The sequence below is a fragment of the Nesoenas mayeri genome, assembly GCF_963082525.1.
Source record: "Nesoenas mayeri genome assembly, chromosome: 8".
Lineage (NCBI taxonomy): Eukaryota > Metazoa > Chordata > Aves > Columbiformes > Columbidae > Nesoenas > Nesoenas mayeri.
The window spans coordinates 5,393,490-5,413,409 of record NC_137554.1 but is presented as its reverse complement, the minus strand read 5'-3'; the positions used below and the strand labels follow the sequence as shown (position 1 = coordinate 5,413,409).

Below are 19,920 nucleotides of genomic sequence, written 5' to 3'. Positions count from 1 at the left end.
CCGCACGTAGGGCGGGAGGGAGGCGGTTCCGCGCCGCCTACATTTCCCAGAGCGCCTCGGGTGAGCTGAGGGCTGTCCCCAGTGAGGCTCCCGGGTGTCCCCACAGCGGGGAGGAGCCGGGGCCCGGGCGGTTTTTGGGGCGGGCAGCGCCTGACTGGGAAGACCCTGGCCCGGGGTGCCCCTGAGGAGCGTCCGAGGTGGAGCCGCTGCCCGCGTCGGCTTCAGCAGGGCGGTGAGGTGGGGCCCTCGTTGTCCTGCTGCCGGGGGTTAAGGAGGGAGGGGATGTGCTGGCAGCTGCTGGGCGGGGTCGAGGGGAGTCTGGGGGCTGCGCTGGAGGACCGGGGGGCTCAGCCCACGTTTCCTCACGCGTGGGGTTGGGGCAGGAGGCTCCTGCCCCCTCAGTCACAGCCGTTCCCGCCGTCACTCCGCCCCGGCTGCTTGAAGAGCTGTGTGTGTGCTCAACTCCGCCTTTCCTGTGGAAGGGCCGAGCTGTTGCTGTGCCTCACCTGCTCAGGCGGGTGATCTGGACTCCAGACATTCACCTCTGGAGCTCTGGGAGCTTCTGGTGAAGGTTTTTTACAGCCCCCTGAAATCTCTTCTTGTTTGTTTAGCTCTAAGGGCCAGTTTGTGTGTGGGGGTGGTGTAGCTGTTGAGAGATATCGCCGTGTTTATTACCTTCCCTCAGTGAAGTGATGAATTCTATAGCCTGAAACTCGACGTTTGTATGAGTAGCCATTAAAAAATGTTTGTCCCTCTTAGTCTTTGTTTGCTGGTACAACATAAATAACATTTAAAATCCACTGTGGTGCTGTAATCTGAAGAGAAAAGGGAGTATTGGAGTGATTTTTATTTATTTATTTTCTCTACCCAGTTAAAATTATTTTTATACCAGCTGGAAAACAAAACTTGAAAAAAAATAATAATTGCAGTACTGTTTTTCGTAGGATTTCAAGATGTCTAAAAAGAAACTGAAGAAGTTAACTGGGAAGGAAGACTGTTTGGATGGCCGGGATGACAAAGTAGGAACAGCTGTATTATTAATATTACTATTACTTTAATTCAAACCTCCACATTCAAGAAAAAGGCATGGATTATTTAGCAGGCTTGTGATACGAGGATTAATCAAATTTGAAGATGGTGTCATTAAGAGCAGCGGGATGGTTGAATTGTTCAGATGACTGCAAGTTCTAGCCTGGTAACTAGCTTAGGTTTTTCTCCAGAGGCTATGGGTAGTGTGGGTATCAGAAAATATGAGACTTTTTTGTTTTAACGTATCTTTCTGGTAGAAGACATGGACCTTAAAACTGCTGTCAAAACGACTACTGTTTCCCTGGATTGTTCTGTGTCTTGGATCACAGATCTTAATTTTCTGATTAATCACAATTTGTGCTTACTTGAGCAAGCAGCTCTCATATATTTCATCTTAACCATTAAGGTGTGAGTCAGTGACCAAAATCAGATGTAGATTCTTAGTATACTCTGCTACGTATTTGTGTTTAGTGATTAAGTTTTCATGGGACCACTTGTAAAATGCAGTTGCTACAGGGATGATAATCTTTCTGGTCATGCTTGTATGTAGCTTCCCTTTTTTTTTTTTAATTGTTTGTATAACTTTTTGGGAAGTTATTTGCTGCCAGTGGCATAATGCACATCTAATAAATCAGTAGTTTAATAAATCCATACTTAAGTTTGCTAGATTTTTTCACTTGGATTTTGTAAGGCATATATGAAATATGAGAGCTTTTAAGTGTCTTGTCATAAATGTGTTAAAAAAAAGTTTGGAAGTGTTTATAAATGAGCATGATATCTTGGCAATAGAAACTGAATTATGCACATAAGGAGCCTTTTGCTCGTGAGGAAAAAATTGTTCTAAGACAAATGCTTGTAACTATTTTTCTCCTGAATTATTATTATTCAATATGTCTTTTAACATTAACTTGTTCTAAGGTGGGGTTTTTTTAGTACTTCAATACAAAAGGTAAAAACATGGCTTAAACCCTCATACTATAGCTGTATTGCTAATGCCTATACCCATTTAAATAATAGAGTTTTAACTGTTGCGTGATTTCCATCTCTGTGGGACAGAATTAAATATTGCAGACGTTGACCAGTGCAAGCAGCAGTGAAAACCCAAACTATTAATAGCAAAAAGATAAGGAAATCTCTGAATAGTAGCAAGTGTTTCTTCAGTGTGATCACAGAATGGATAAAGAGGTATCTTCAGCTCCTACAGGTGAGAGTAAGCCATCTAAGTAACATAGATTGTGTCAGGGCTTTGGGGCTTTTTATGTGGTATAAGCATGGCCACATGTTAGAGAAAACTCGATGCCTGCTGGCTTTTAATATTTTGGCATATAATTCTGTAAGCAAAAGGACATTTGTCACAGTATGAATTAGAATAGGTTTAAACAGAGCTGTCTGGGGGACTAAAAGCACTGCTTCTTCTTGATAATGTTGCCCACATAATGTCAGATGATATGATAGCTCTGGAGTCGTGAACAGAACACCTAAAGCGGTCTGCTCCAAGGTGATATTTACCCCAAACTGATAATGGCTTAGCATTACCTCTTAAGATATCATTTTGTAATAGTCTATGATTATAATTTTCCTGTTGTATTGCTAGTATTGATCCTGAGTGTGTAGTTCACTGTTTGCCAGTTAATTGGGTTGTTAATAAACCAATAAAACACTTTGATTCCTATTTGATTATAATCATGCAAGTCGAACAGCTCTTCCCCCACCAAGCTGCACTGGTACAATACTCAGTGGCAGGAGCCTTCAGCTGCCTCCTAGGTCATAATTTCATTGGGTTTGCTGCTTTTACAACTCCAGAACCAACAACAGGCAGAAGTTCTCCAGATTTCCTTAATTCATTAGGACTCCACTGGTTTCTGCAGCCCTTTTATTTTTTAATGAAGTACTTTCTATTGGGGAAGTAGAATAGCTAAGGCCTCTCGTATTAGGGAAATCTCTGTGGCAGTGACCTAATGGCCTCACAGAGTCAGCATGACCCAGTTACCAAAGGAGTAACTTATTTGTAAAAGGCAGTACTGCCTAGAGCTTCCTTATCTGAAGTAATCCGTATGCTACCATTCCCTGTTGTAATTTCCTACACCCTGCTGTAGTTTTGGGAAAACTGAGTCCCGTAACCCAAAGGTATATAGAAATTTACCTGCCTCATTGCGCAGAATTTGTATCAGCAGAGTCTCATTTTGCTGCTCCGTGTTCTCTCCCATAGCTGCAATAATAAACTGCTTTTCGTTCTGACCTGATTGAAGTCGCCTTCTAGTTATTCCGCAACATTAACACAACACAAATTGCAATATAGGTATGCCAAGCAGTGATATAGCTGCTTTGTAAACAGGGTCTGTTCAAGTTCTTTGTTTGGGGACTATCTTTACTCTTAAGCAGGCCTATGTAACTGTGGTTTCACACTCTTCTACTAATTAGTAAACCTGATGAGAATTAACAACACATCTCTTCAGCACAAAAGCCTCCCATAGAAACAACCTCGTCTTTGGCCTTACCTAGGGGGTAGTTGGAAGCAGTCTTCAGGTAACTTTCTTCTCCCTAAGAATTGTTACAAATATGCAAAAATAGGTATTTTACACACCGATTTACTTGTAGCGTATATGAAACACATGAATCCTCAATGTGCTTAATTAGTTGAGCTTTCTATATTTACAACCAGGACTCTGTGCCACATTGTTTTTTCCTGTGTGTTGTTCTTAAATGTAACAAAATCTAAACACTAGGTCATAGCAAGGTGTGTGGCTGCTTTTTTCAAGATTAACTTAAAATCATAGTGAATCTAGGATGAGATAATAGCTTGTTCCATCCTATGAAGATTTTAACTGCAGTTTCCTCTATAAGGAAAAAATCACTTAGATTTTTTTTCTTCTTTTAGAACTCTGAAGACACGAAATCTTATAACCATACTGTGAAAGGCGATACAGAGCTTCAGAGGTAAAATACTGAAGAAAAAAAGTTTGTGTTAAATTAAATTTAAGAAATTTGTTTGACTTGTTACCAAATAAAATACTTTAACTGATGAAGTGTTGGCGTTGCATTAATGAGTGGATTCTGTCTAAGCCAAGCAGTTTGAGATAGTTGAGAAGACATGGTCCGGAAAAATACTCTCTAATAAGATGAAACTAGACTGATAGTGAATGCAGAAAAAGCTTTTCTCAGTTTTGTAATTTAAAACAGCTGTGCAACTGGTAAAAATGTAAATACTAAAACCACTGTATCAAACTATTTTAAAGGATGGATGTTGCTGCAAGTTCATATTTAAGAACATAGCAAACTAGTACTCATGAATAGTTAGCTGTAGCTGCCTAAATCAAGTGCAGGCTTTTTTTGTGGTTATTTTTTGGGGTTTTTGTTGGTTTGTTGGTGTTGTTTTCCTATTACATTAATTGAAGTAGATTACATTACTTTTTTTGGTAATATTTCTATAGGTTCAAAATAGAGAAAGACGTGCAAGAGAAGAAGCGAGACCAAAGTTCTAATATTTCTCACAGTACTGACGGAAGATCCCAAAGAAAATCTCCAAACAGAAGCAAAACCACAGGCAATTCTTTAATCCAAACTGAAAAGCAAAAGAAAATAGTGATACAATTTAAAGCCAAAGAAATTAAACATGGAAAAAGTACACACACTCCTGATGTAGTGACTTCTAGTAGGGAAGGTCGTAACAAGAGTCGTTTTGATGAAGCAGAAGGAAAAAGACTGTGGCATAGCTTTGCACTTCAGAGGGCGAAGGCGATGAAGAAAAAGACAGAGAAAGCCGAACTCTGCAAACTAAAGTTAAAAGCAGAACAAACGATGTTGGAAAAATTTAAGTTGTCTGCGTATGATTCACATGTACCACGTAAAAAGGCAGATGGATCAAAAAAACGGAGTGAAGATGTCAGAATTCCCAAAAAGCCATATGACACCTCTACAGGGACTGTGGATGACCATAGGTCTTCCACTAAGAAGTCAAATACATTATCTAGAACTTGGGAAGAAGAGTATGAAGAAGAACGTGAGGAGTTTTCAATGAAAAAACGGCATGTGAGTAAACGCACACCGTCACGTGCTTCAACTGAAACACCGGAACGATGGGACTTCAGTAAACGGAAAAAACAGCATGATGGTTCTGGTAAAGCTGCTGCTGCTTCAGGAACTGAAGAAGGGGACTTTGAAGCCACAGCGTCATGTTTTAAGCAGGTAATGAGAACTCTTTGCATTGTGCTAGTAGATCTTTCAGGCTACTTTCTGAATGGCAGGCAGTTTTTGGGTGAGCAGGCTGTCTTCTTACAAATTTATAACACGATTTCTTAGTTAGCCTGATAGATTTTCCTTGAACGCAGTGTAAACCATGTTTCTCTGCCAAATCGTTAAACAAACTAGAAGAATAAAGACCTTGCGTGTTAGGACTGTGTCTGCACAAATGCTTTTATAGTATTACTTTGCTGCTGGGGGTGCGCAATACTTCAGTTTAGGTATGAATCAACAGAAATTTTTTTTAACTCATATTGTCATATCATTTTCTGAATGAATAACCGGAACCAATGAAAATAGCGCCTGCCAAACAGGTGCTTATTGCTGACAAAGTGGTGCCAGGAGAACTTGCAGATGTTGAAGTAAATTTGTACATTTCCTGCAGAACTTCATCTTTGGCTGTGATGGGTTTGTTTCCAAGTTCTGGCTTGTGTTTGGCTCTGCACCTCAACTTTTTCTGGAGTCTGGTTCCATCTTCTTTACATTCTTCCATCAGATATTTATAAATATTGATAAGATTCCCCCTTCTTCAGGCCAAACTATCCCAGCTCTTTCAGCCTTTTGTATGACAAACTCCCAACTCCTTTAATCATCTTAGTGACCATTTGCTCAGCTCACTCCATTAACTTCACATATATCTTGTACTGGGAAGCCCAAAGCAAGAATCACATAATGACAAACCCACAAGAGACCGGAATAATAGGCTCACTGTGTAAGCCACTATATTTGTTTTAAATGAAAGCCATCCTTCTAAGCCCTTTTGAAATGATACTGTAGACATTTTTTTATATTCATGATGAATTATGTTTGGTACCTATTCATTTTACTTGGGAACATTCAGTGTTCTCGAAAAGACTGATAACTGTCCTGCTTCCATTCCTATTTGTTTCTAGACTTTTGAGGTCCCGTGCACATCTGACTCCTACCAAGACAGTGAGGACATAAAGTCTACCCAAAAGGTTAGTGATGTACTTGTCTAACACTGAAGAGCTATATTCCAAAACTCTTGACATGGGGTCACTTGTTCCTCAGTCTTTCTTGATATTTTGTAGTATTGGGATGATTTTTAAAATTCTTCCTACAGAACTTTGAAGTCTTTCCCCCACTTCAAGGCAGTCAGAATCCAGAAGCAGACCAAGAGGTTAGTAATGCACTTCCAAGTTGTATTAAAAATTCATGGCACCGAGTTTGCGTCACTGGACAATTGTCACTTTTCCTAGTATTTTGCCTTGTTTGCTTATGATCTACACTTCTAAAAATGTGGAGCATTTATTTTTCAAATACTAAACAAACTTGCTAAAGTGTCACTAATCAAGATCTTTCTGAGACGGAAATATTGTGTTTCTCTTACCTGCCTCAATGTAGGAGCCTTCATAGCTGCCTACATCCTCTAGATATTTCATTTTCCACCCTCTAACTTGTAAGTTGGAAAAGAGAGGAAACTGACAGTCCACATAGCAAAAAACAGAACAAAGTTTTTGGGTACCAGGTAGAAAGGACATAAAACAAATCTTCCTTCTAGGCTGTATTTTGGACAACTTTTGTGGACTTCTTATAGTGGAGGGGTGTGCAGAAGGTTCTTACAGCTTTACATTTTCTGCACCAACTTAAAAGTTTCCTGTTTCATTTTTAGTTAGTTTTAACACAACAGCATTAGTATAAAAGTATATTTTTGGGGAATAATTCATAACGGATTGCTTACAATTGATATAATGCATTTTTTTTTCATCGTAGATGCAGATAGTTGAAGATTTGCATGTTGCTCGTGTTCAAAAGAGGATGGCGCTGCCTGTCGTACAGACTTGTGGAGAGCTTACCAGTATGGAGATAGATCTTCCAGAGCAGGATTTAAATACTTCTGCTGGTATGTCAGGATTTGATGTTCTTTGGTATCTACACACACGTTGTTATTACAGTTGGTTAATACTCTGAGTAGAGAGTACACAACTGATTTTTTTCACAACTGTTTTTTTGTTGTGATTTTTTTTCTCCCCCAGAGGCTTTTACTTCGGGCCTGAACATACTAGTGGTGATTGACACAAATATAATGATTAGTCACCTTGAGTTTGTCAGATCCCTGAAATCTGAGGACATACCAGGTATGTGAATATGTGATGATCAATAAGACATTTTAAGAAAAAACCAGATGTTGTAAGAACTCCAGGCTACTTGAAGAAAAACAAACTTGAGCTTAAAAAGGCAGCAGGTTTCATATCGAGGCCACTTCTGTGAACGCAAACAGCCTGTCTCTTATACCTATGTACCTATAGAGCATCATGGTCGACATTCCAGGAATGTGTATGAATTCTTAGAGGTAAATAAATCTTACATACTCTAAGAACATACTTTTAAGCATTTAATCTGATACTAGTGGCAATGGTGTTTTCTATTCTTTTTGCCATTTTTTTTCCTAGAAATCTAAAAACACTTAAAATCTGATAAGCAGTCACTCAGTGCGTTATTTATGTCTTGGTAAAAGTCACAGAATTCATGAGATGTGTGAGTGATTTCTCAGGAATTCCACTTGCAAACCTTGGCTTTGATGTTTGGCTTTGATGTTTGTTGTGAGGCTTTTAGTGATTTCACGTTAGCAGGATTAGGATCATGCATGTCAGTTGTTGGTAGACATTTGGAATCTATTGGAGTATTTAGGGTCCTTTGATTCTTTCAGCTAGTGAGACCACTTATTCTGGCCACCTAGAAAATAACTTTAATAAGGGCCTGAGCAATTTTCAAGAGTGTGCCAGACTGTATTTCTCTTTCCCATGTTAGGAACTGTGCTGCATTGTGTAATACTGGGAGCTGCAGTCTCAAATGCCTTTTTTAGAATATTGCAGCTGTCAATTTCTGGTCCTACACTAGGCCTGTTATGCAAAAGGTTTGGAAGATTGCTCATTCTGCATCTGTTTATTACAAAATAGGTGGATATAGTGTATTTTTTTCCAAAATTGACTGTACAGAACAGTCATTAAGTTTCTGATTTGCTGTGTATATCGTATATAATAGTTAAGTTCAAACCATACCTACATCCAAATAAAACCATAGTTCAATGTTCACGCTTCCTGTTCCTTGCTTAGGACCTCTGGTTGGCAATCAGCACCACTCATCACCCCTTTTCTTTGACAATTGGTTTTGTACAGTGACTGTTGGTCATTCAGGCATTTTCAGCCTGTTCTTTCAGCTGCTGTCACCGTTTGCTTTAACATCTTACACTCAGTGTGTGACACGACATTAATTGCTGCAAATATATTTTACGACACTGCTGCACGCTGCTGTCTGAATATTCAATTGATTAAAATTGTTTATTCCTTTTGTTTGTCTATTTGGCGCTTTTACATATAACCAGTGTAGTGCCAGTTTAAGGTTAGATTAGAAACAGGGAACTTGACCTTTTTCAGTTGTTTATTTTTTAATATCAGATACTCTTGAGCACGGAACATGAAAACTACTGGCAAAAAAGATACATGGAAGCTTATGTAATTATGATATTGACTTTAAAGTTAAATGTAATAATTTGCATGACTTTTAATTCTTTTTCTTCCTTGCAGGGGTTAACAGACTTGCGTTAATAATTCCCTGGGTGGTTCTACAAGAGTTGGACAACTTGAAGAAGGAGAAAATGTTGCAGCACGTGCGGGACAAAGCAATCCCTGCCGTCCAGTTCATCTACATGTGTCTCAAAAACCAAGATGCAAAATTATGGGGGCAATCCATGCAGCTCGCTTCTCAAAAAATATGTAATACATGTGCAATCAATTTGCTTTGGGTACTTAATCCTTGCAGTACACTTAGTGTGAACATTTGCACTAAATTTTGAGTTTAATACAGTCTTTACTCTGCAGTTTGCTAATTAAAATTAGCTAATAGCTTGCAGCAGCCTCCAGGCTTTAGTGTGCAAATACTTTATTCACATTAGTGCTTTGCTTGCTGTTTTGTCAATTGTTTCTCTCTGAGGGACTTAATGAAAATTTATCTAGTTACTACTTTTGCTTATGAGCTAAGGATATGTTGTGTGCTTTTGCTTTTGACTTGGTCATCACAAAATCTGACATAGTGAAATTTGTGTGGCTCACTTGACGTTTTCTGGCAAAACCATGGAGTAGTATGAAAGAATTCAAGGCTCACATTTGTGCTTAGGTTACAATTTGTGTCCTTGCTTGGGGAGTGTTAAACTGAAGAACAGTACCATGACTACACTGAAGTATTTCTTACATTGAGTTCTTTTTGAAGACATCAGCTCTCTCTTCACTCAATTTGCAGATGGCCTGAGTGACGAGAACAATGATGATCGCGTTTTACAGTGTTGTCTGCAGTATCAGAACCTCTTTCCTCAAGCTGTCGTCGTACTCTGCACGTGAGTTCCTGCATGGTTTTGGGTCTCTTATGAGGCTTCAGATTGTCTCATGCCAAATACACTGTTTTCCAATTGGATCTTCAAATGAAACTTACTGTTTCTGAAGTAAGCTTTTTGAAGAGCAATCACCTTCTTAAAAGCTAGAGCGGAAGGATAGAATAAAACACAAAGACTGTGGACTTAAATCACCTTCATGTATGTCAAGGGTTTTGATTGCAGGGTGACAATAAAACTGTGGCAGATGTATTGTTAACCCCTTCTCCCCCCACTTCTTCCTCCAGCCCCTGCCTCTCCCCCCTTCCCACTAAGGACAGGTGATCGGGAGGGAAAGGACAAGGGGAACAGAGTTGGAAAAATTAACAATGTTTTACTAATGCTACTAATAAGAATAGAGAAAATAATACAAAATATACAAAACCAATTTTGAAAGTCTCAGCAACTGCAGAGCCGGCAACCAAAGTCCTGGACTGGACTCTGCAGCCAACTGGAGCTGGATTCAGTCTGTCATTAGGCCTCAGTTCGCAGGGATGACTCTCAAGATCCTCTCCTAATGTCATCCATAAGCAAAAGTGATGAGATCCTTGTGATCTCCCACTTTTATATGAAGTATTCACGTGAATGGGATGTTATACACAGTTGGTCAGTTTCTTGGTCACCTGTTTCTTGTTGCCCCTCTCCAGCATCCATTCATTATCATAACTTCACATTCCATTGCTATGTTTACCAAAATGTGTGTCTGGTTCTCCAGGAAAATGCAGCTAATGTGAAGCTTTAGCTGACAGGCAAATTCACTGAAAGAGAAACTTGTTTTTAACAAAGCCAGGACAATGTACTTGAGGCCTGAAGTAGAATTAAATTTACTTAATATTCAATTTTAAAACTTTTCAAAGCACAGCATTCTCAGATGTTGTTCTGATTTCTGATGAAAATATTACTGGAGTTACAAAATAGAAAAGTTGTATTAATTATTGAGGTTCAGTTAGATGCTTTGTCTCTGCTCACCTGATTGAGAACAGTGATAAACATTGTCAGAGATGGATCTTAAAAAGAGCAAAGATGGAGATAAACTTGCTTCTGGTTTGGGAAGGGTGATGGGCCATGTGGGTTATTTTTAGGAAGAGAGGAGATAGAGATGGATTTGTCTCTGCTCTTGTTCTGTGAGGATAACAGCTGAGTTTTAAGTATTGATTCTGGGTTTGACACAAAGCACACGAAGCTGGTTTTTAAAGGGCCGATATTCCTCGACAGGGACTGTGAACAGCTTTGGTCTTCGCTGAAACCCGTGTAGGTGCAAGAAGCGTGGTGTTAAGAGCCCAGATACTGTTGTTTTGTGTAAGGTGGCGTGTGTGGGTTGGGTTGCTGTGAAAATACTATTTTGGTCACGCTGTTGGTAGGACTACTAATAATGATTTGGGGCTTCTCTGAGTAAAGAATAGGAAGTGACCTCAGAAGTGCTTTTCATCCAAAAATCCCTTTATCCTTTATCATTGTAAGCAATGGAAAATTTTGAGAAAGTACTAGGTCCAACTTTATACTGCATCCTCCTAGTAGTTCTGCTAGAGCAATATATAACTCGACAATTATTTGGCCAGTAAAACACTAAAAAAAGGTAATGAAAACAAGGATTAATTGTACAATTGGATCAGATATTACTGTCTTAGATCATTGCCTTGTTTGTGTTCCAAGGTCATAGCAGCTAGGTTTCATTGCTGTAGTATTTATATCCATCTTTTCTTAAAGCAAAACTAGAACCTGAAGCATTTTTCAGTATGTTTCTATTTGTTTCAGAATAGCTGCTTTAGTTAATTTTGTGCTTTAATTTTTTTGAACTGTTTCTAATTTCTTGAGAAAGCAAGCTTCGTATATAATGAAGCTCGCAAGATAAGCTTACTGAAGACAAGGTTCTCCTTGCGTTGGTTTTATTACTTGCTATGCAATAATGTCGATTTTATGTCAACAATGAATTCTCTTCTCCTAGGGATGATAAAAATCTATGTAGTAAAGCCATTGTGAGTGAGGTCAAGGCATTCTGCAAAGCTGACTTGGTTACTGCTCTGCGCAACCTGAACGTGAACAGGCACCAGAACTGTGCTGAGCTGCAACCATCCAAGTGTGGTACGTTTGTGTAATGTGCACAGACACTTGGTGGCTTTTGAGACACGTAACAATCAGTGGAGGAGTGGGAGTATGGTTTCTACATAGTTTCTACTCTAACTTCATTTTTCAGATACTTTTAATCCTTAGGAATGGGGAGGGGGCAGATTTTTTGTTTTCGAAGATTGATGGCTTTCTAACAGTTTGAGACCCTAATTAAAACATCTATCTTTTAGAGTTCTAGGAAATTAAAATATGACTATTTTTTTTTTTTAATAGAAGAACCACAACATGAACATTCTATGTTTATAATAATCTAACTTCTTATGACTGAAACTATTTTTTTCCAGATGATTAGTTTGGGTCCTGTTTTTAGCAGTTGTAATATTCAGTGTGCTGCGATCACACCCATACATACTATGCTAATACTTTTCCTTGCATCCCAAAGAGTAGAACTTGATCCTTGGGTTGCCTGTTTGTTTTTCCAAAGCTATAAATATAGCTTACAGTATTAAGAAGTGATCTTCTTATATTTGCTGATAACCCCACTGGCTGTATATAATCTAAGTTATTTAAGGAAAAAAGGAAATGTGGAGTAAGATCACAAATGAATAATGCTCCGGGGAAATAAGTCTTTGGTTGGTAGCTCATAATTAAAAATACCCACAGTACAAGTGAGTATAACTAGAAATTCTTGAAATGTAATTAAATGTAGCATAACACAAAGTTTGAGTGCCATCTGTCTTTATTTATGGGAACAAGTTATTTGTGTGCTATCAACATAAATTAGATAAGAGAAACATTTGCACTAAGTACCTGTTGTTATCATTGGTTTGACAGATGCAGAATTGGAGAAAACAGAAAGAGATGCTGGTCTTACTGCGCGATTCCCAAATATGCTTCCAGACCTTGAAAAGATCTTAGGAGAAGCTTTATCTTGTATTTTGGAGACTGAAATGAAAATCGCATTTGGAAACCTATGGATGGAGGTGATTTCTTTTGTCATCTTGCTTGATATTTCAAGTATTAAGAGGTTTAAGTGTCCTTGGTATTTTAATGGTGTTAGTACCTGTGCTAAGCCAAACAGCTAACTCACCTAATTCTCTAATCTAACAGTTCAGAAACAGTGAACAGCCAAGTGTTCAAATTTACTATTTCTTTTTATAACAAGGTTATTCTATTTGACCAGTAATGACTGTGCAGTATTGGACTAGTATTTGAATAAAAAGGTAACAGAAGTGCCGGCTGTTCAGTGTGAATTTTGGGAACTCTTTGTATTAATTGCATTAATTTTCTATTTCAGCTTCTCTAGGATGGTTAAATCACTGCATTGTAAATACGTCCTTGCAGAAATGTTTCCGTCACGTTTGATATAATATTGAGGCACTGTTGTTGCAGGCGCTTCTTCCCCTTCAGGGCAGCTGGTTTTAGATATCATGTGGATAAAATTGTTCACAGCTCAGCTGGTTACAGTGCAGATATAGAATTACAAGGGTGTTAATGAGAAGCTCCAAACACTCACTCTTTCAGAAGTATTGTTAACAGAAAATAAATATTCATGTATAAGGCACTTTCAAGTTACCTGTGCTTTGGTTTAGATTCCATTTCATAGCTGGTAAGGGCCAGTTAGAAATTTGAATGTATTGCAGACAAGCTTCTGTGGCTTTAAAAAAAAATAAATCTGCATAAGATGACTGTTGTTCCACAAGACAATTTCAATTAGCTGATAAGCTTTGAGGCACTTCGAACTTAATTGATTTCTGTTAACATATTTTCAAGCTCTGGTTTCACTTGGTGGTAATAAATGTAAATTTTATTACAAAATGCATATGCTATTTCATGTATATGTACTCACAGCTAGGAGAAATGTGTTTATTTGTACTTTAACAATACTAGAGAATCAAAGGTGAATTTACTGTTGTTCTGGATTTGTGCACAAGTAATACATTAAATAACTTTAAGAGATAGCGCGAGAGTATTTGGTGTGTTTGAGGAAAAAAAGGAACCAAAAATCACAAAAATATTGAAAGATTGTTATTGTACACTGAACAATTCTATGTGAGCATCTCTACTTAACCCATGATGCTGTTGAATCAGATGTTTTATTTATACATGAACTTGTTAGATCTGTATATAACCTTATTTCTGAGGAATGATTGAAATTCTGCTTCAGCAAGCATAAATCATAGCATTTTTGAAGAACAGAGCAGTTGTGAAATGCGTTGGAATATGTCTATATATGTCTATGTTTGAATGTATAGTGTATTACCTTTCAGATACTGTATCTGAAGCCACCATGGACACTAGCAAACTTGCTGAAGTGTTACAAAAAACACTGGATGGCTGTTTTTGGTTATGTTGTGCCAAGGAATTTACTTTCAACCGTTGAGTGCCTCTATAAACACCTCTGTACAGGTAAGAATCTCTGAGAACCTAAACTATAAACTTGTAAGAAACTACACTCTTCTGGTTTTAGTACTTAAAGAAGTAAATAGTTTGAAAAGGTACGTGCTCTGTGCGGTCAAATAGTGGCATGTTCTCTTCTGCTTTTTTTGCTCACTTAAGGTTATCTAAGTGGAGCCTTGGTCAATCTTACCTACTTTTGTACTGGTCCACAGTTTATTTCCCAGATGGGCCCAACACTGGTTTTGTAGCCTTAAAGCCAGAATTGAACTGAAATTGATGAAATATGAATTACATTTAAAAAAAAACCAAAAAAAGCTTGTGTCATGATCAAGTCTGTCCAGGCTCTGGTTCTGGGGGCTCTAAATATCACCTGAAAAAATCACAAAAAATGATTTCTGAATGATTTTATTTTTTAACTTCAGTATTATTCTGCCTTTTTCCCCCCTGTTTTTTAATACAAAGACAGTAAAAGCAAATGTCTGGATGCTATCAGGCACATAAGACTTTATTTCACACATCTCTACACACCTGCAAAAATCAGGGGAAAATCATTTAAACTAATATATGGTATATTCATGGTCACCAAAGTCTCAGAATTGTTTCTAAAAAGCAAATAATCTTTCTCCGTCCTTTTGCCGCTATGTTATGTGTGGCAAAATGATCTGCATTTGCCAAATAAATTACAGGGGAGTTAAGACAAATTAATGTAATAGATGAAGGCAGGGAGGTTTGTTTGCAAAAAAAAAAAGCCAACAAAAAAATGGCCAGCCCTTTCATTTATTTAAAGATGTCTTTAAGAACTTGAATTTAACAGATATCCCTCTTTTGGGCTATTGCTGTTCTACAGAATTATTTCAGATATGCCAGCTGATCCTCTTGCCAGATCCTGGGCTAAATTTGGAAGACTTGATTAAGTGAGAAGTCTTAACCTCACACGCTTCTCTTGAGACTGTTTCATTTAATGCTTCTCAACCTTTTCCAAGACTTTTTATGCGCTTCAATTATTCCATATATTTGTTTATTCAATTTGCCTCCTACAACTGATAACTCCTAACAGTTTTTTTTTTCTATTTTCTGTATTAATTTCTAAATATCAGGTAAAACAGTTGACTCCTCAACAGCAGCTCTCTTGCTCCAGGAATCCAAAAAATTGTTCCATGCTTTCAGTTCAAGGTCAGACTATGACGGAGTTCTTCCCCAGGCTTACGCTGAAGTGAATAAGCTGCACCAAACGCTTACAGAGGTACGGGGAGCTTTAGTTTCTCCATGTTCATATCACAAACCTCACTTAGTTTTCTCAATTATTCCCATAATTAAAAAAAAATATTGCAGGAGATGTTGTTGCTAAGGGTGTTTTCAAAATGTAGCTTTTATTTTCATGTAGCAAATATCTGCCTTGATGTTGAAGTGTTCAAGTTTTCTGAAGTTGGGAACCAAACACATTCATTATTTGTTTGCTGAACTGTTTTATAAGGTGAGGTCAGGCTGTGAGCAGGATTTATCAGAAGACATCATGGTCGTTTCAGAAAATGCTGCATGTGAAAAAATGGAAGCCATGGCACCCAATCTTCAAAATCCTGAAGAAGAGAAAAAGTTACATCCGAGCTTTCATGCGGCTCAAGAAAACAGGCACCAGGAAATCTGGTCAGTCCTTGAAGGTGTGTGGAATACAATGAACTTGTACAGGTATGGAAAGCTAAAGAAATTCCAGACTTCTTCATAACCTTATGTAATTTCCAAATGCACTTTAGAAATGGCTTTCTTCCTCCTAGTTTAGAGAAGAAGCTGTTAGTAATTACTCAAAGTTGACAAAAAAACCCACACAACTTGTGACACAGAGAAGGTAGGAGTGTGCAGATTGTCACTTGGGTGCAGTCAGTGATCTCTTCAGTCTGCTGCTCTTTTTCTGGACAGTGGCTGAAATAAGTTGCCTTAGAGAACTATGTTGAAAACTCTATAAGAGCCACAGATCTCATCTTTATCTATAAAAAAGAGGCACTCAAGTTTCAAGTTTTCTTGTGGGTATTTTCATTCCAAATCCTGTGGAGGTATACTATGCAAAATTGTTTACTTTTAAATCAATTTGAAATACAAGTTTTCTTGTTATGCAAACTCCTTCACTCTGTAAAATTCACATGTAGAATCTAGTGATGAATTTCCTTTCTCATATCATCTCAAAATGGTATGAAATTAAACCCCTCTCTGTCTGGTTGTTTTACCATTGTTTTAATTTTGATTATTTTTGAATAATCTGCTGGAAGATGACTGAGATGCCATACTTTTGGATGCTATCACCGAATCTGAATAGATACCGTGTTTCCTTTTTGTAGTCTTGGCCTGAAATCTTTTCAAAAGAGAGACTCTGAGTTATGCCAAGCAGAAAGGAACTCTCTTTTTGGTGATCTATTAAGGACTTAATAAATGGTAATAAAGGGCTTAATAAACAGTAATAACAACTCTGCCAATATGACTCTACACAGGCATTTGAATGTACTATAGAGCTGCACCAGCAACTTCTGGTTTGCACGAGTGCAAATTAATCCGAATTGAAACTGGTTTCAAGTTGACTTAGTGTGGTGTTCAAGTCAGCTGAGGATCTGAACCAGAGAACAATCTTAACAGTTTTCTTGCTGGGATAGTATTGTGAAGATTTCATACAGGCATTGAGGAGATGCTCTTTCAAATGTAGCATTTTATAATGGAAATCCAACTGGTTCTCACTACCTGCCAAGGCCCATGCTGTGAAAAGAAGATAAAATCTTGGAATCAAAGCTCACTTCACATTCTTTTTGTTCATGTCAATAAAATCCTACTAGGGCTCATTCTTCATGGGTGCGCTGCAGTGCATGGTCCCAGTGCAACCATTGCAGGGAAAATGTCGAGCTCCTTCCAGTAAATCTGGAAAATGAAGCTGCTTGGAAAATTGCTGGAAAGCGCTATATTATAATTAATATATATCATATTATAAAAACTAATACTTTGTTTCTTTAAGCTAAGAATACTCTTCTAAGAGAGGCTTACTCAGGCCATGCATGAAGAGACTGTGTCATTCTCAAGATTAATGATAAATACTATTAAAGAATACAGTCACCGAGGAAAATTTTAAACAGAAGTATAATTGTAGGTCACGCTCTTTCTGCTGTTTATTCTAAGACTATTTTGAATAACATGGTTTTAGTACAGATTTACATTTGACCTTGTGTTGTTGCGGTATGTTGGTTTTTGTTTAATAGTCGAAGTACAATGTGTACAATAGGTAATGGGTTTCTGTGAATTTTGAGGATTTTTATTGACTGCTTTTCAATGTCTCTTTTTCTTTTGAATATTAGTATTGAAATTTTCCAGAAGTTGGACCCGAACGCAATAACTGTGACTGCAAAGTCTTCGTTTGAAGAAGCTTTTTTAGGTCTGCAGAAACTCTTGGCAGCTGTGAATGATATCCGTGAAGGAATTAGTAGGTAAGCATTTAAGCTAGTGATAGTAACAGTCACATGAAGTCATAAAACCCACTGATATCTCTTGATGCCAAACCGCAGTTTATTATGTGTTGCTTAGTTACATGATTTTTAGTAAAAACCTTGGTATTGAGGCTACCTAGAACCATTTCTGGTAGGAAGAGCATTAGAAATGCTTGCAGACACACATATCTCTCGCAGTGCGTTTTCTCTTTTATGTCTTGGGACTCTGCTCAGAGTCACTGCAGCGATGACATGATGAGCTAATACCTTAGCTCCGATGGCAAGAGCTTTGAATAATTCAGAACATTTGTTTTTCAAATGCGAGGCCCACAGGAACTGGGACAAATTTCTGATTTAGTGAAGGACATAAAGTTTTGGGAATTCACTGTTACTGATTCTGGAGTGTTCCTTATGAGTCAAAACCTATATTGAAGCAGTAACAGTGTCAATAAATCAGCTGGACTCATGAGTTTAGGAAGGATAATGTTCCTTCTGTGTTCCTTCTTTTTTTAAAGAGTACAGAATAATAAAAATTATTCTTTGGAAAGAATAAGATATCTCCTGTGTAGTGTTAGCTTAGTCCTTTTTTTTTATAGCAATGAAGTTTATTCACTGACAGCAACAGCCAGAGGAAGAATACTTTAAATGGTTATGATTGTGGCATTCCTCAATTTCCCATTTGCTTTAACGAGTATTTTTAGGAACATGTTTGTAATTGTGGTTAAAGTGCCAGCAAGCGTCGTGAGCATCCTCAAGCGTGACAGGCTGTGAATCCAAGTGGCTGGAATAATTTGATTTGGGAAAACACAGCACTTCGCACCCTTCTTTTCACAGAATCCCAGAATGTCAGGGGTTGGAAGGGCCCTGGAAAGCTCATCCAGTGCAATCCCCCCATGGAGCAGGAACACCCAGATGAGGTTACACACGAAGGTGTCCAGGCGGGTTGGAATGTCTGCACAGAAGGAGACTCCACAACCCCCCTGGGCAGCCTGGGCCAGGCTCTGCCACCCTCACCCCCAACAACTTCATATTTAAGTGGAACCTCCTGTGTTCCAGTTTGCACCCATTGCCCCTTGTCCTGTCACTGGTTGTCACCCAGAAGAGCCTGGCTCCATCCTCCTGACACTCACCCTTTGTATATTTATAAACATTAATAATGTCAGCCCTCAGTGTCCTCTTGTCCAGCTCCAGAGCCCCAGCTCCCTCAGCCTTTCCTCACACGGGAGATGCTCCACTCCCTGCAGCATCTTGGTGGCTGCGCTGGACTCTCTCCAGCAGTTCCCTGTCCTGCTGGAATTGAGGGGCCACAGCTGGACACAATATTCCAGGTGTGGTCTCCCCAGGGCAGAGCAGAGGGGCAGGAGAACCTCTCTGACCTACTGACCACCCCCTGCTAACCCACCCCAGGTACCATTGGCTTCCTGGCCACAAGGGCCCAGTGCTGGCTCATGGTCATCCTGTTGTCCACCAGGACCCCCAGGTCCCTTTCCCCTGTGCTGCTTTCTAATAGGTCATTCCCCAACTTATACTGGAACCTGGGGTTGTTCTTGCCCAGATACAAGACTCCACATTTGCCCTTGTTATATTGCTTTAAATTTCTCCCCTCCCAGCTCTCCATCCTGTCCAGGTCTCTGATGGCAGCACAGCTTCCAGTGTCAACCACTCCTCCCAGCTTGGTGTCACCAAACTTGCTGACAGTCACTCTATTCCCTTTTGCATAGTAACAATGCAGATAGGTTAGGAAACTGTGAAATAGATGCATCCCTGTACGTTAACAGTCTATCTTTTAGGTAAGTGTTGAGTTAAATTCCATTTCTGCCACAGGCTTTTACAGCTTTGTTAGAGATTATCTAATAAGCGCATGCTTTTTTTTTCAGATAAGTGGGGTTTTTTTATCATTCTACCATAGTAGTGAGCTTTTAAACTTGCATTATCAGTCCTTATCGAGGTTCATTACAATCTCTTCTGATGGATCACTGTCCTTATGCTACAGTTATCACAACGGTCCTGCTGAGTATGGATGTGTGGTTATCCTGGTTGTGAAGTGTGAGGTCTGACCTGTCAAAGCACTTCAAAAATCTGTCACTTGGGACTTGAGCTCATTTTCACCTGTAACTGCTAGAGTATTTATTTTTATATATATATAATAATTACGGTAAAAACATGCAAGCATTTGCTTCACTTGTTGCCACTCCCAAATAAGTTTTCATTGCCTATTTTTTTATCATGGTCAAAAGAATATTTCCTGAATTAAAGTGTTTCAGAAATACATCTATTCTGTAGGTCCCAAACAAGCTTCAAGATACACTCATGTGAAGTGGTGTGTTCACATGAGCATGA

At 38.6% G+C, this 19,920-nt stretch overlaps 1 protein-coding gene across 1 annotated transcript in view; it reads left to right on the top strand.

Moving 5' to 3' along the window:
- Positions 1 to 129: 129 nt before the first annotated feature.
- The window catches only part of SWT1 (SWT1 RNA endoribonuclease homolog), a 32,358-nt gene continuing 12,567 nt past the window's right edge, over positions 130 to 19,920 (top strand). The window contains exons 1-16 of the mRNA XM_080349108.1: positions 130 to 237; positions 945 to 1,019; positions 3,908 to 3,966; positions 4,461 to 5,214; positions 6,162 to 6,227; positions 6,353 to 6,409; positions 7,003 to 7,132; positions 7,266 to 7,367; positions 8,817 to 9,005; positions 9,529 to 9,622; positions 11,601 to 11,737; positions 12,557 to 12,705; positions 13,993 to 14,131; positions 15,220 to 15,365; positions 15,597 to 15,808; positions 17,452 to 17,580. Coding sequence (XP_080205234.1) covers positions 954 to 1,019; positions 3,908 to 3,966; positions 4,461 to 5,214; positions 6,162 to 6,227; positions 6,353 to 6,409; positions 7,003 to 7,132; positions 7,266 to 7,367; positions 8,817 to 9,005; positions 9,529 to 9,622; positions 11,601 to 11,737; positions 12,557 to 12,705; positions 13,993 to 14,131; positions 15,220 to 15,365; positions 15,597 to 15,808; positions 17,452 to 17,580 — 2,429 coding nt within the window. The 5' untranslated portion in view covers positions 130 to 237; positions 945 to 953. The remainder of the gene's footprint in view (positions 238 to 944; positions 1,020 to 3,907; positions 3,967 to 4,460; positions 5,215 to 6,161; positions 6,228 to 6,352; positions 6,410 to 7,002; positions 7,133 to 7,265; positions 7,368 to 8,816; positions 9,006 to 9,528; positions 9,623 to 11,600; positions 11,738 to 12,556; positions 12,706 to 13,992; positions 14,132 to 15,219; positions 15,366 to 15,596; positions 15,809 to 17,451; positions 17,581 to 19,920) is intronic.